A 16,260-nucleotide genomic window follows, 5' to 3' on the forward strand; every position below is an offset into this window, starting at 1 on the left:
GGCTCAAAAGTCCAAGGTCAAGGTGTCCAGCGGTTTGATTTCTTCTGAGACCTCTTTTCATGGCTACCACCTGCCTGCTGTGTCTTTAGATAGTGTTCTGTGTCTCTGTGTCCAATTTTCTCTTCCTAAGAAGACACCAGTCAAGAGTAAGTTAAAGTCAACGGAGTGGACCTGTTTTAACATACTCATTTCTTTAAAGGCTCTACCTCCAAGTACTACCAGAAGACATATGGGACCATAGAGTAGGGCTTTAATACATGACTTTTGTGTGAGACACAGTTTAGTCTGTAGCATCCTCATCCGCCAGGTACTATGATGAATCTGATCATGTAATAGTTTTAAAATGATGTATAATCTAGATCAGCTGGGCACTAGTGGCTCAAGATGTAATCCTAGCTACTCATGAGACTGAGATCTGAGGATCATGGCTTGAAGCCAGCCTGGACAGCAAAGTCTGTGAGACTCTTATCTCCAGATAAGCACTAAAAAAAAGCTGAAAGTGGAGCTGTAGCTCACAATGGTTGAGTGCTAGCCTTGAGAAAAAAAATGCCCAGGGAGTCAGAGACAAAACCCCTAGGTCATGATGGCTCATGCTTGTTTTTTAGAGTGGATTATGGTTCAAGGCCAGCCTAGAGAAAAAAAATGTAAAACATCATTTCAACCAAAAAAAAATCCAGGTACAGTGATGTAGGCCTAATAGCTACTCAGGAAGTGTAAATAGGATCATGGCCCAGGTAAAAAAAATTTAAGCTGGGCACTGGTGGTTCAAGCCCAGGTGCTGGTGGCTCATGCCTGTAATCCTAGCTGCTCAGGAGGCTGAGATCTTGAGGATCATTGTTCAAAGCCAGCCTGACTCTACCTGCCAAGCACTGAACTAAGGTGAAGAAACATATGTTCTTGAGCCTTGAGGAGCTCACAGTTGAGAATTTGGTCAACTTGGATCTCATGCCACCTTAGTAGGAAGGCTCACTATGTGCCTTCCACCAGACCATTGAATGCTGCCCTTATCTCCAGTTGAATTTACGTCTACCTTTGCCTTAGGTGATTATTTTTTCCTTCCATAGAAGCACTTGATTGAATTCTGCTACACTGTGGCCCAGAAATATATTTTTGAAGGCAAACACGAAGTTGCTGTGCCGGCTGCATTGCATTCCCTTCGCTTCCGCAGGAATGTGCATGGTCTGAGTTCAGTAGAGCTTGTGCCTGCTTACCTGCTGCTGGCTGAGGCCAGCCTTGGTGAGTGAAAATGACTTAAGACCCCTTGGTGTCCCTAAGAAGTGCTATGTTGTTGCATCTTACCAAAGGCTAAAAGAATATAGCATAAAGACACCTTTTGTAAAAGAACAGGGTTGTGGTGAAATTTGGCACCACGTCGGTAAGGAAATGACACACTTTGGCCTATAAGTGACAGAAATCCATTCTGTCTGCCACACTTGTGCAAACAGAGGGAATGGATTAAGTTGCTGTAGTGTCCTAAGGGGGCTGAGGCTTCACAAAGAGCTAGGATTGGAATGCTGTAAGAAAACCAGGCTGTGCTCTCGCTCTCCCTTGGGCCTTTCTCAGCTATTCTCTCTGGATAGCCACTTCATTTCTTTTCTCTGCAGACCAGATCTTAATATCTGTTCTCACTGCAGAAAACAGCAGCCCCCAGACATTACATGTGGTGCTTGAGTTTACATGTCCTTCAGCTATGAGGTAGATAATAATCTGATTTCTGATTATAAATTGCTGGAGGATAGGATTCTGTTGGCTTAGCTTGAGTGTGGAATTACCTTTGTTCCCTCGGGGCCAGGGGTACATAGTACAGAAAGATGGGAATCCATTGTTGTACATATAGGCGAGGCAATTCTGAGAGGGAGAGGCATAGTATTATTAGACCCATGTGATGCCCACAACAAGCAGAATAATTCAGACATTGAGAGAAATATCCATTCTTAAGCATCTACAGTTTTTGTCATGGACTACTATTTTCTGCATTTTAAGAACTGTCATTATGGGGAAGGAAACATAGCCTTAGTGGTAGAGTATATGTCTAGCATACATGAAGCCCTGGGTTCAATTCCTTGGTACCACATACACGGAAAAAGCCAAAAGTGGTGCTGTAGCTCAAGTGGTAGAGCACTAGCCTTGAGAAAGCCCAAGGACAGTGCCCAAGCCCTGAGTTCAAGCCCAGGACTGGTAAAAACAAAAAGCTATCATTAAAATTTTTTTCTTGAGCTGGGAAATCATGGGAGAGCACTTGATGACCATGTGGAAGGCTCAATTTCTAGCACCGAAAAGAAAAAGTGAAGTAAATGTGTAGGAAGAACATTTAAAGACCCTCCCTGTCAGTATTTGAGTATGAGCATAAGGTGCTTAGCTGGTACCTTGTCTCTGGGATTCTGCAGTGTTTATTTCCTATAAAGACCATAACCATGTTACAACCTCTTTTACTTAGAAGATTTCATCCAAGTTTCTCCAATTCTTCCTCTTTCTTTCTCTCTCTCTCTCTCTCTCTGTCTCTTTCTTTCTTTCTTTCTTTCTTTCTTTCTTTCTTTCTTTCTTTCTTTCTTTCTTTCTTTCTCTTCCTTTTCTTTTTTTGGCAGTCCTGGGCTTGAACTCAGGGCCTGGTACTGCCCCTGAGCCTCTTTGTGCTCAAGGCTAGTGCTCTACTACTTGAGCCACAGTGCCACTTCCGGTTTTTTTCTGTTTATGTGGTACTGAGGAATAGAAGCCAGGGCTTCAGGCATGCTAAGCAAGCATTCTACCACTAAGCCACACTCCCAGCCTGGAAATTATTATAGTTTGGAGGCCAAGAGTCCCAAACTAAAGGTCTTTATTTGAGAGCCTTTGTACTGTTATTTTGTGAAAGGCAAGGGGCACCTACAGGATAGCCAGGTACTTTGATCCTCCTAGGTTTCTTTTCCATATACTGGCCTATACCACCTCCTTTCTTTTGAGCACTTACTGTATTAATAGCTACACATTCACTGATGTGATTAATGAGTGTCTGTCTCTTCCACTAGGTTTTAAACTCAGGGAGAACTGGGTCTCTGTGTATACTTATTCATTATGAGATCTTCATACCTGGCACAATACCTACTCCAGAGAAGGAACTCAAAAAATACTGTAGAAATATCTGACACTTAGGCAAGTTACCCAGCACACAAGCAGCATCCTGTAAGCACTTCATGGAGTGCTTCACTTTGAAGACTGCATGAATTCATGTGCATTGAACAAAGTGTTTTGGAAACTGAGAATGCTGTTGAATGGAGGCTATCATGATAATGTCTAGCCATTAATGTCCATCCTGGCTGACCTTTTTTTTTTCCCGGTCATGGGGCTTGAAGTCTAGGTCTGGGCACTGTCCCTAAGCTCTTCAACTCAAGGCTATCGGCTCTACCACTTGAGCCACAGTACCACTTCTGGTTTCCTGGTGGTTAATTGGAGATAAGGGTCTCACCAACTTTCAGGCTGGGCTGGCTTTTAACTGCAATTCTTAGATCAGCCTCCTGAGTAGCTAGGATTACACACGTGTGCCACTAGTGCCCAGCCAGGCTGACTTTTTTTGAAAGTCTAAATAAATCACACCCTGTGCACAGGGTTGTTTCTCATCTTAGACATTCTTCCAGATGGGAGTGGAAAACTAACAGCTTTTTTTCTCTTACCCCCTGCCTCTTTTTACCATTTTTTTTTTTTGCCAGTCCTGGGCTTGAGCTCAGGGCCTGAGCACTGTCCTTGGACTTTCTCAAGGCTAGAGCTCTACCACTTGAGCCTCAGCACCACTTCCGGCTTTTTTTTCTATGTATGTGGTACCGAGGAATCGAACCCGGGTCTTCATGCATGCTAGGCAAGCACTTTAACCACTAGGCCTAACTCCTGGCCCCGTCCCCTGCCTCTTTTTAAAGAGTAAAATACCAGCATTTTAATCAACTAGACATTGTATTTTCAATAACACTTCAGAAGAAGTTACGGCACACTATTGTCAGCACTTTGGAAGCAGAAGGAACTGGCTTCTAACTCTGCACATGCTTTACTGGTTGGCTGACCCTAGACACCAAGCTCCTTCTGATGTCAGGGTTACAGTTTTCTCCTTACACATGCCTGACTTCTATTTGATCCTCAATTATCTGCTTACCTGTCAGCTCAGAGAGGTACTCCCTAATTGCTCTGCTTCTACTTGGACATGGTTGGGTTCATTTCCTCACAGCACTTCCTACTTTGCTGTTTATAAACTTGCTTCCCTGGTTGCAGGCTCCTTTTGGTCAGGGACCATGTCTCACTGTGCACTGAGCATCTATGCAGTGATGGAAACTCAGTAAGTTAGGAATAAAGGTTCCTCCCCTGTGAATTCCTCCCTGGGCACTATTTCAGGACTGTTATCAGATGCAATCAGAGGAGCAAGTGGACTTGCTCAGTGTGGGACCAGTAGCAGCTCCTTCCTGGCAAATTCTGGCTCTTTTTCTCTGCTGGGCTCCTATCAGCCGCAGTCTTCATTTTGGCTGTGACTGCTACATTCTTTGTTTTCATACTTTCATCCGCACTGTCTTTCCCACATCTTGTCACTCAGATCTGCTCTAAGAGAAGACTGTTGCCTCACCAGTCACATATGTGCCACTGGTTCCCAGGTGTCTTTCTCTATTCCATGTACATTCAAATCCTTGATATGGAAAGCCTCACTCTTTTCAGCACTGAACATCTCTGCTACCCCTCCTGCATCTCTGTTGCCTCAAAGCACTGTGTGTGTAAGATGTATACCTTTCCACACTGTGGGCACCAAATGAACATCCTCATGCTGAGTGCCAGGGCGGGCAGTCTCTGGCCTTGCTCTGTCCCAGTCTCTGAATGTGCTCTCTTCGAATGCCTTTTCCTGGACAACTTGGCTCAATTATTTTTCAGCCTGTGCCTATTTCAGAAGTCTAGTAAGTGCTCCACAGTTCTTCCTCTGTTCTCTCCTTCCACACTGGTTCCAGAGGATCTTTCTAAATTTAAGTTTGGTTCTCTCTCCCTTTCTGCAAATCCTCTCTTCCTTGTTCTCATGCGGCCAGTTCTTTGGCTTGACTGCCTAAGCCCTCCATGACCTGGCTCCCAGGTCATGTTAGCCTTATTGTTAGCCTTATTTCCTGCCATTTTGCCTTTCACACTTCATGCTCTAATCTTGTAGGACGATAGCCCACCACACATAGTACACTATGATTTCATAGTCTATGACGTTGTACATTCTACTTTGACCTGGATTGCCCTCCCTCCCTCCCTTCTTACCTAACTAGGAAACTAGTCATCCTTACAGCCCGGCTCAGCCTCAGCTCAACATGCCTCTCCACTCCACTAGCCCTCTCACCTCTCCTCCCCTTTAAGAGAATCAAACTTATAAACTTTATGCTTCTATTTTTATCGCCAATCCATTTGTGACTTTTTCCAAAGTGACAGCTTTCTTTCATGTTTAAATCTTTATCACTTAATCCAAGGCCTAACACATAAAAGGTATTGAATTAGATATGTTACATACCATAACTTATTTTTTATACTAGTCTTGAGGCTTGACCTTAGGGCCTGGGTGCTATCTTTTGTGCTCAAGGCTAGTGTTCTCCCACTTTAAGCCACAGCCCATTTTCTGGCCTTTTTGCTGGTTAATTGAAGAGTCTTACGGACTTTCCTACCCAGGTTGGTTTTGAACCATAATTCACAGATCTCAGCCTTGTGAGTAGCTAGAATTATAGAATGAACCACCATTACCCAGAACATACCATCACTTTCATTCTTTTACTCTTTTAAAATATAATTCAGTAATTTTAAGTATATTCACAAGGTTGTGAGATCATTATTACTATCTAACTCCAGGATATTTTCATCAACTCCAGAGAAATTCTGTGCTGCTTCTTTTTTTTTTTTTTTGGGGGGGGGGGGGCCAGTCCTGGGCTTGAGCTCAGGGCCTTATCACTGTCTCAAGGCTAGAGCTCACTTGAGCCTCAGGACCACTTCCAGCTTTTTCTACACATGTGGTATTGAGGAATCAAACCCAGGTCTTCATGCATGCTAGGCAAGCACTCTACACTAGACCAAACTCCAGCCCAAAATTCTATGCTTCTTAACAGTCACTCCCTGTTAGGCATTCTTACCTATTTCCTCTGGTACAATGTCTGCCTAGCAAGGCACATAAGGCTTTGAGTTTAAACTCAAGTACACAACAAATAAATATTGGAATAAGTAAATGAATATGTAATTGACTCATATTTTACCATGTGTTATTATTATAACCATCTTCACTGCTTCTGGGCAGGTATGGGCCGGACTGTACAGGCTGAGGAATATCTGTCTCAAGCCCAGTGGACAGTGCTCAAGTCAACGGACTGTAGCAATGCCACCCACTCCTTGCTGCATCGGAACCTGGGACTTCTCTACATAGCCAAGAAGAACTTTGAGGAAGCCCGTTATCATCTGGCCAATGATGTAAACACACTAAATTGGAACATCCAGGTGTTTTTGAGGACAGCTGTTTAATTTTCTTTTCTTCTTCTATCTTCTCTAAAACTTTCTGTTTGTAAGTGAGCCTTTAGTCAAGATGTTAGCGGGAACCCATCTAATGACCTGAGTCCAAGCTTTTCCACCTGGTGGCTGTCCAACCCTGACCAGGTCACAGCTTCCCCCAGGCCTGTTTGCTCTGCAGATAATAGAAGACAGAAGAGCGCACAGGTTGAGAGAACATTTTACTTCAAGCCTCAGCTCTATGGTTCATTAGTCACAGTCTGAGACCAATTATTTAACCTCTTTCCTCACCTGTAAGATAAAAAGCAGAAAACAATCTGTCACTGAAAACATTAATAATAAAAGAAAAGTGTATATATACTTTGGCTATTTCCAAAACAAATCACAATGTCTCTATTTCATCGTATGGTTATTAAACTTAAATGAGCTACGTCTATAAGAAAGCACTTACAAACTATAAAACTCTGTACAAATTTTAGACAGGATGATGCGTGTGATAACTGAGCTGATCTTCCAAAATTATGAAGTACCTATTAGAACTTCTGTATTGGGAGATATTGTCAGATGGGAGAGTTCCTGAGCCTGAAATCTGCAATCTCCATGTAGCCTGGCTTTTTCCTTAGAATCTACAGTACTGGCCTTACCACCAAACAATATTTCTGGTTGCCTACAACTATACAGTCCTAGTGAATTCATTCTGAGGCTGCTTATTGCTCATATCCCCATACTCCAATCTGTTTCCTGCTCTGGGAGGCTGAGCACCAGGAACTTCAAAACTTGGACTTCATTGCTGTCTGGCTGTTGACATTGAGAGACCTAACAAGGGAGATATTCTCTCTGCTGCCTTTGTACCCTAGCCCAGCTCTGGAAACATGGTCAGTGTTGCCATCTGGACACGACTCCTGCTGAGTGGCATCTTTCCATAGTGCCATCTCTGTCTGGGCCCCCCTCTCTCCTTACTTGCTGAGTTGTAGGATGCTGGTAGTCTCTTGTTGGTGTTTCTCTTGGGAGCTTCACTAGTCCTTGTTGGTTCTTTAACACTTCCACATCTCATCATTGTTCCACCAAACTATCCTTGAGTAATCCTTTTGAGGGAGCCGTATAGTTCCACCTGCGTTACTGCACAATACAATTCTCTATTTATGCTTCTTTTCTGTCCTTTTCATCCTCTAACAAATTAAACACAGAAATATTCCCTCGAGCTAAACCATACAATTAGGAATTAGGTAAAGCTCATATTCCTGAGTTATGTTCCTCTCTCTCTCTCTCTCTCTCTCTCTCTCTCTCTCTCTCTCTCTCTCTCTCTCTCTCTCTCTCTCCCTCTCCCTCTCCCTCTCCCTCTCCCTCTCCCTCTCCCTCTCCCTCTCTCTCTCTTTCTCTGTTTGTTAGAAGTAACAACTTAAACTTGGAGCCTTGTGCTTGTTAGACAAGCACTCAATCACTTGAATGCTTTTTGTTTCTAGTTTGTTTCAGGAAGTGTTTGTACTTTTTTTTCAGGCCAGTCTTGGGTGGCAGTTGTCTTGTTTCTGCCGCAGAGTAGCATGTACCAAAATTTTCAGCCTCTCCTCCTTTTAAATGTGGCCAAGGCTGACCTTGAACACATACTCTTCCTCCTTAGCTTCCCAAGTGTTGAAATTACAAGTATGTGCTACCATGCTTGGCCTTTTTTTAATTGACATATTCCTTTATCATTATATACCACCACCCTTTAGATGTGCAATTCTATGGCTTTTAGTACATTTAGTACATGCACAGTCGAATCTGGGACATTGCCATTACCCCATATGTCCTCATATCCATTTTCTGTCATTTCATTCCCACCCCTGCCCCTAAGAAATTACTTTCTATCTCCATAGATTTCTTTTATGGACATGGGGCTTGAACTCTGGGCATAGGTGTGGTTCCTGAGCTCTTTAGCTGGAGCCCTATCCCTGGAGTCACAGCCCCCCTTTTCTAGAGATTAATTGGAGATAAGAGTCTCATAATCTTTGGTGCCCAGGCTGGCTTTGAACCCTGATCCTCACAGCTCAGACTCCTGCGTAGCTAGGATTACAGGTGTGAGCCACAGCACCTGGCTTTTTTATGGACATTTTATATAAACAGAATAATATGGACAATTCACATCTGCCTTCTTTCACTTCTAATTACTTTGGGATTCAGCCACATCATTGCACATATTGATAATGGTTCATCCCTTTTCCCACAATTTGTTTGCCCATTTGTTAGTTGTAGGACATTTCAGCTGTTCCTACTTTTTATCTATTATAAAATAATGCTCCAGCAAACACTTGTGTGTAAGTCTTTGTATAGAGACACATTCTTATTTCTGTTGGCTAGGCACCTAGAAGAGGGTCATATAATAACTCTATGATTAAATTTTTGACAAACTGCCAACCTGTTTCCATAAAAGCTATACCATTTTACATTCCCCTTAGCAATTTATGAGGGTTTCATTTTCTCTTCATCCTTGCCAACACTTGTCATTTTCTGTTTTTTTTGAAGAAGGCCATGCTACTGGGAGTGAAGTAGAAAGAAATCATTGCAATGTCATCTGTGTTTCTCTAATGACTATTATTGTTAAGTGATTCTTCATGTGTTCAATTTATATATCTGTTTGGAGAAGTGTCTGTTCAGGTCCTTAGCTCATGTTTCCACTGGGTTCCTGTAAATGTTCTCTCTTTGAGTCCTTTATCAGACTTGTGGTTTGCAAAGAGAAGTCAAGCACTCTTTTTCTTCCCTCAATAGATTTATTATGCGAGTTGTGCTTTTGGAACAGAGGACATCAGGACCTCAGGAGGTTACTTCCATCTGGCTAATATCTTCTATGGACTTGAAAAGATGGACGTGGCAGACACACTGTACACTAGGGTGAGCAGGGGAATGTGAGCATTCGCTTTGTTATCTTACAACAGGCATAGACCATTCATGAGACACGTAACATGAGATGCTCAGAAAGATGAAGTTATACAGCCTGACACATGATATGCTTCACCTTCTTCCCCTCTTATTTATTTACTCCAAAAACAGACTAATTCTTAGCACCTATAGGGTGATTAGCCAATACTGAATGATGAGCCAGTGAGTACCAATATCCAAAGGGCAAGGCAATGTGGACATATTGGGGTGTGCAGCAGAGCAGGAATATTTTCTGGTGGTCTTTTACTGCTGCAGTGTCCTGTCAAAGGACTGAAGAACATGGCAGTACATTAAACATTCCCTCTTGATATGTAAACATTTTAAAATTGTTTTTAAAATGCCAGTTACGTTCACTCAGTAACACTTCACTTGGTCGGCAACTATTTCTTTATATGTCACAAGCTGTGAATGATTTGTGTTTTAGATCCATTTCTTAGAAAGTAGCATTTTGGTAGAACTGGAAGACAAATAAGTTTTGGAGTCAGACAGACCTGAATTTTTTTTTTTTTTGGTGGGTTGTAGGGCTTGTACTCAGCCTGGGTGCTGTCCCTGAGCTCTTCAGCTCAAGGCTACCACCCTATCCCTGGGCTTGGGCATTGTCTCTGAGTTCTTCTGCTCAAGGCTATCACCCTACCCTTGAGCCAAGCCCCACTTCCCATTTTCTAGAGGTTAATTAGAGATACAAGTCTCAGGTCCTTTTGTGCTGGGCTGGCTTTGAACCTTGACCCTCAGCCTCCTGAGTAGCTAGGATTACTGGCGTGAGCCATCATGCCTGGCTCAGACCTGAATTTAAAGCCAGAGCTACTTAACAGATTCCCCCAAATTTGAATATGACCTGTGTCAGTTACTGTTGTACAGTTATGTCATATAAAATAAGGATAGTAAGAAAGTGCTCTGCAAATGGTAGAAATTATTACTAGGTTCTTCTTGGCCTTCTCCCTGGTCTGCTATCGGTGCTTTGCAGCCCCTTTCTTGTCATATGCATTTTTTTTTTTTTTTTTTTTTTGGTCCCTGAGCTCTTCTGCTCAAAGCTAGTGCTCTACAACTTTGAGCCACAGCACCACCTCTGGTTTTCTGGTGGTTAATTGGAGAGAAGATTCTAATGGACTTTCCTGGCATTGAACTACAATCCTCAGATCTCAGCCTCCTGAGTAGCTTGGACTGCAGATGTGAGCCACTAGCACCCAACTTCTTTTGCACATAATTTTGATGGGCCTTTTTTTGGGAGCTTCTGGGACTCCTCTGCCCCTAAACACAGCAAATAAAGGAGTCTTAAACTCAAGAACCTAGCCATACATGCTGTGCTGCCATCTAGCTGATCCTACTTGTCTGATTGCTGTCTCTTTTCCCAACAGGTCTCAGAGATCTGGTATAATTATGTGAATGATCATTATCAAACCCTCTTACAGATTCGGGCTCAAAAACCAGATTTACTGGGCCAACGACTTGTGAACGACACTGGCCTGGGTAAGTGGCAGTTCTCCCTGGGAAGCAGAATAGAGATGTGGTTCTATAGAATATGTACCTATCTCCCATAAACAGATCTTACCTCTTACAGGAAGAGAAGCTATTCTGGTCATGGTACATCTTTACCATTTTACAGGCAGGGAAAATGAGATGTGGAGTTTAGAGAGCTTTTTACCAATGATAGGAATGTAATAGCCTGGCAAGCTTTGATGCCAAATTCTGTTTTTGTTTTTGTAAAAAAGTGCTTAACCTGCTCGACCACGTGCCTGTAGTCAGCCCCACTGAGGCTCAGGGATGCTATCAGTCCGAAGGTGGAGAATGGTCGCTGTGCTGCTATTACATGGACTCTTAGCTGGGTTAACTGTGTGCTGGTGATTCTATTACTGGGGGTTTCAAGTCCCTCCAAATTGGCTTGTATATTACAAGGAAGAATTCAGTTCTGTCATGCCTAGCCTCCACGGGCATAACACAGAAGTTGATTTGGAGGAAAAAGTCCCAGTGAGAGCCCCTGTGGTTTCTGCAGAGCTCTCATTTTTCTGTTACCGCTCCAGGGCTCATACGTCAATCTAGAGTCTACAAAGAAGTTGTGCTGCAGGATTCATTCTGATGAATGACAGGGCCAAATTTGATCCACCTCCATCTCCAGAATCAGCAGAAGGCTGAGAGTAGCACAGTGCAGAGCCTTGCCCTTTGAAACATGTTTTTTAAAGGTGGGGATCTAGTTCGTGCTCTAAAGAGATCTCCAGTGCAAGATGGGGATGCAGAACCCATGTGTAACCACAGAGCAGGCTTCTACAAACACAGATTCTACTATAGCACTTGTCTCAGAAAGGCCAGATGAGGACGGGTGGGTGGTGAAAAAGGATGACTTTTTAAAGAAAAAGTTTTGAGTTAAGGTTTAAAAAGCTAGTAGCTTTATTGAATTTTCTCATTATAGAAATGATTCATGTTACAGCAGAAAACTAGGAAATCAGATCTGTGCTTTTAAGTTTGTGGACTATAATAATTGTTCAATAACTAATGCCTAATGTAGGAACAGAAACCACTGAGGACAATAGTAAGCAGTAATAGAGTCACCAGCACTCAGTGAACCTAGCTAGGAATCAATTTAATAGTAGCGCAGCAGCCACTCTCCGCCTTTGGGCTGATAGAGAACAGCCCTGGACTTCAGGGGTCTAAACTTAGCAAACACCACATGCAGGCAATCATAACTCCACACAGGTGGTGGTCACCATATGATGTCACCTTATGATGTCCACAGTCAATAACCACAAGGATGAAACCACATGTAGGTGGTCATAGCCACCTGCTGGTGGTTGAACAGGTCAAACATTTTTACAAAGAAGAAAAGAAAAAACAGAATTTGGCAGTTAAGCTTGTTGGCTTATTACAGATTCACATGGGGAAGCAGACAGGTGATCATTTGAAGAAAGGATTTGTGGTACTACAGCTTCAGTGGAGGCTGAACAGGACACAAGGAATCTGGTTGTAACAGATTCTTTGTCTTTACATTTAGAGTTCAGGGTCTGAAAGACTTTAGCAACTTTGGGACTTGTGGAAGGGCACATTGTAGGTGGCTTTAATGACAGGTAGACAACGCTGCATGGTGTCTTCAGCTGTCCTACTTCCTGCTGTGTATGAGGAGAGAGTTCTCCTGCCTGTGGAGAGCCTGCTGACATATGGGCTCTTTCTACCTGAGCCCCTTTAGAGAAGGCTGCTGCCTGTCAGCTGGTAACTGCAGATGCAGCTTCCCAGGGCCCATGGTTTATTTATTGTTTGTTTTTTAGTTTTGCTGTGAGGACTGGGGCTTTCATTTGGCTTTTTTTTTTTTTTTGGCACTCTACCACTTGTGCTCTACTTCTGGCTTTGTAATGGTTAATGGGAGATAAGAGTCTGGACTTGTCTGCCCAGACTGGCTTTAAATCTCTTTCCTCAGGTCTCAGTTTCCCAAGTAACGAGGATTTCAGGTGTAAGCTGTGCGTGCACAGCTTAAGACCTGTGTTTCTTTTTCTTTCTTTCTTTCTTTTATTTTCGGTCATGACTTGAACTCTGGGCCTGGGCGTTATCCCTGCGCTCTTCAGCTCAAGGCTATTGCCCTACACCTTGAGCCACTGCACCACTTCGGTTTTCTGGGGGTTAATTGGAGATATAAGTCTCGTGTTCCTTAGTGTCTGAGTTGGCTTTGAATTGGGATCCTCAGAACTCAGCCTCCTTAGTAGCTAGGATTCCAGGCATGAGCCACTCCCTCCCCCCCCCCCCCCCCCCCGCCCCCGGGGCTTCAGACCTGTGTTTCTATCTTCCCTCACCACAGATGAAGCCCAGGATGCAGAAGCCATCCGGATCCTGACTTCAGTCTTGAGCATTCGGGAATCTTCTTTTGTCAGAACTCCAAAAAACATTATCTTAGTTCTGCAAACCCTGGCAATGCTTTTCTACCTGATGATGAATTCTTCAAAGGCAAGTTTACTTAGAAAAGCAGTCTGTCTGAAACAGAGCTAGAAATACACTTTAGCTGAATTCAGCTGTGTTTTACTTAAGCACAGGGTTCTACCTCCTCCAAGCCCTCACTCTAAAACAGTTTAGAAGAGCCTGCAAAATGGAAGCAGGACAGTTTTTTTCTCAAGGGAGACTTCCCATGATTGCACAGGGGAACTGTGCCTTGAGCCCCATGGGATGCTAGCAGCACAGAAGGACTCTGGGTAGCCACCGGGAAAATGAGGTGATCACTCTACACTCAATTACCAAGGTCCCTGTTGCTGCAGGGTTTTAGGTAGGGTTGAGTTGCCAGGAAATGACTAAAAAGGTAACCATTTCTGTATATTTATTTATTTATTTTTTGCCAGTCCTGGACTTTGAGCTCAGGGCCTGAGCCCTGTCCTTGGACTTTCTCAAGGCTAGAGCTTTACCACTTGAGCCTCAGCACCATTTACCATTTCCGGCTTTTTTTTCTTCTATGTATGTGGTACCGAGGAATCGAACCCAGGTCTTCGTGCATGCTAGGCAAGCACTCTACCACTAGGCCAAACTCCTGGCCCCTTTGCATATTTACTATTTGACAGTCATTGGCTTAAGCTCTTTACCTAACCATCATGTTAATTCTCACAACCATCTTATAAAGTTGATACTTTACTGTCCCTTCTTCACAGAAGTGGGAACAGGGCACAAAGAGGGTCAATTATCTGACCCATATCTTTTATTTTGGTAAGTGGCCCATTTCAGGTTTATTGATAAATCTACAGGGGCTTCCCTCCCTTCTGGTCTCTGTTTCCCCCATGAAATTTTTATTCAGGGAAGCCTCACTTTAACCTCTAGGACCTCTGATCCTCACTTTATTCCTTAGTGTGTATCACTGTTTAAGATACTGTCACGTTTTACTTCTTTGTCATGTTTCTTGTTGTTTTTATAACCTGGCTATATTGTAAGTTCCTTAGGGACCAGATATTCCTGCTATAGTCACAGTACCTGCCTATAGTCACAGAACATAGCAGCCATTCAGTAGAAAGGAAGGAAGGAAAGAAAGAAGAGAGGGAGAGAGGGCCACAGATTGTCCCCAAGATATGCTATGGAGTCTTTGTCCAAGTCCCCAGGACTGCTGGGGCCCTGATTAATATCCAACAGAGATCTCATGTTGCTGATGTAATATCCCAGCCATTTTGGGGAGCCCTGAACCACCAGCAATAGTGTCATCAGCATTCAATGAACCAAGCTAGGAGTCATTTAAATAGCAGCTCAGTGGCTACTCTCTACCTTTGGACTGATAGAGAGTATCCCTGACCTTCAGCAGGGCCAAGCTTTTAAAGGTAAATATCACACCCAGGTGGTCGTCACCTTATGATGACCATAGTCAACCACAAGGATGAAAGCACACTGGGGTGGCCGTAACCACTCACAGGCGGTGGAGCAGGTTAAGCATTTTTACAAAAACAATTTTGCAGCTAAGCCTGCCAAATTATTACAGCTGAAAAAGTCTGCCCATTTGTACTAGGTTTGCAGAGTCAGGTGGGTTTTGGCTGAGGGAGGGAGTCTTCCAAGGGCCCCCTGTGTGTTCCCTGGAACCTTTCATTTTCTAGCTGCCCTATAGAAAAGAGATTTTGTTCAACCATGTCAATTTGAAAATTCAGTGTAACTATTTCCCTGTTCCCTAATCATCCCTACAACCATTTCAGAGAGGAGCACTGCTCCTACTGCTGGGTTATCAGGGAGAGCTCAACGGCTGCTGTGAGGCAGTGAGTGCTCTCCAATGTCTCTAGAGTCAGGTAAAAATAGGACTCCTCAATGTGAGAATTTCCTGTGATGACAGCTCTTTGTATTGCAATTGTATTTCAGGCAAAGGAGTATGCCTCCAGAGCCCTCAAACTAGCCCAAGAACAGCAGTATGACCTCGAGCAAAAAAACGTTCAGGATTTTCTAAATGTCATCACAGCTGAAGAAGATCGTTTTGCTAATAGAGACCTATAAGCTCTGCATCAGGGACTATTTAAGTGGCTATCAAAGGTCTGATATGCTTGGGCCTTGTGCACTGCTCGTAGGTACTCTGGATTGCTAACATTTCATCCTCCACTCCAGCAATTGCATACATAGCTGTGATTTAATTAGCACATGTGAGAGGGAATAGCCAACCGTAGATGTAGATATCAGTAAAACGTTTGTCATGATACTTGGTTTATCATGACTCTATGTCTTCAAGTAATGTATAATTGGATCACTCATTTGGTTCTTATAATTAAACTGTTAATAGTTTGTTGTATTTCCTAGAAGCCTCTCAGTGATGTATTTTTTTTAGGGCTTCGCCAAGTAAGAGGAAAAGGAATAGAATACATTGGAGCAGAGGAGATCTCTGTTCAGTTAGAATTATGTCAGCATTAAGCTGAGGTAGCTAATTCCTAGATCAATCACTAAGAAAATAACTTAAAATAGTTTAACAAACTGATTAAAATGGCATGCTGGAAAATGTCTACTTAACAAAAGAAGACAGCAAAGGAAAAACAGAACAAAAAGGGCATGGAGCATATAGAAAATAAATAGCAAAATGCAAACACGAACAAGACCAAAGTCTTTCTTTACATGCCAAAGGAGCCCTAGGATGCATTGCTTAGACACCATACCATGTTGGTGTCTAGGTAAATTGAAGCAGATGTGAGCTGACTGTCCTGCTTAAGGGAGAGATGCACTGAAAGGCCCCTTGGATGAAGGGGACAGAGCACAAGCCATGTACCCCGATATGCCTCAATTCAAATCCTAGCACTATCACAAAATAGCTCTGTCATCTTGATTCCCTACTCCCAACAGCCTCATTAACTCTTGTAAAAGTGCCCAGATGTAGCCTCACCTGTATCAGCATGTGCCATCTCTGGTGACTTGGGACATTTATCCCATCATTTTTCTTTTCTTCCCAAGCTACTCTCTAGACTT

The 16,260-nt window shown here is 43.2% G+C and overlaps 1 protein-coding gene across 2 annotated transcripts in view; it reads left to right on the forward strand.

The window, feature by feature from the left end:
- Positions 1-15,718, forward strand: part of Zmynd12 (zinc finger MYND-type containing 12) — a 24,958-nt gene extending 9,240 nt beyond the window's left edge. Inside the window, exons 3-8 of one of the 2 annotated variants that reach the window (XM_090335074.1) lie at positions 1,065-1,236; positions 6,260-6,429; positions 9,211-9,333; positions 10,737-10,848; positions 13,160-13,305; positions 15,175-15,718. In XM_090335074.1, the coding sequence (XP_090191200.1) occupies positions 1,065-1,236; positions 6,260-6,429; positions 9,211-9,333; positions 10,737-10,848; positions 13,160-13,305; positions 15,175-15,306 (855 nt within the window). In that variant the 3' untranslated portion in view covers positions 15,307-15,718. The remainder of the gene's footprint in view (positions 1-1,064; positions 1,237-6,259; positions 6,430-9,210; positions 9,334-10,736; positions 10,849-13,159; positions 13,306-15,174) is intronic. The other variant, XM_090335075.1, reaches the window with a different exon arrangement.
- Positions 15,719-16,260: the final 542 nt, after the last annotated feature.

The sequence above is a fragment of the Megascapheus bottae genome, chromosome 6 (assembly GCF_031878675.1).
Source record: "Megascapheus bottae isolate mThoBot1 chromosome 6, mThoBot2.hap1, whole genome shotgun sequence".
In the NCBI taxonomy this organism is placed as follows: domain Eukaryota; kingdom Metazoa; phylum Chordata; class Mammalia; order Rodentia; family Geomyidae; genus Megascapheus; species Megascapheus bottae.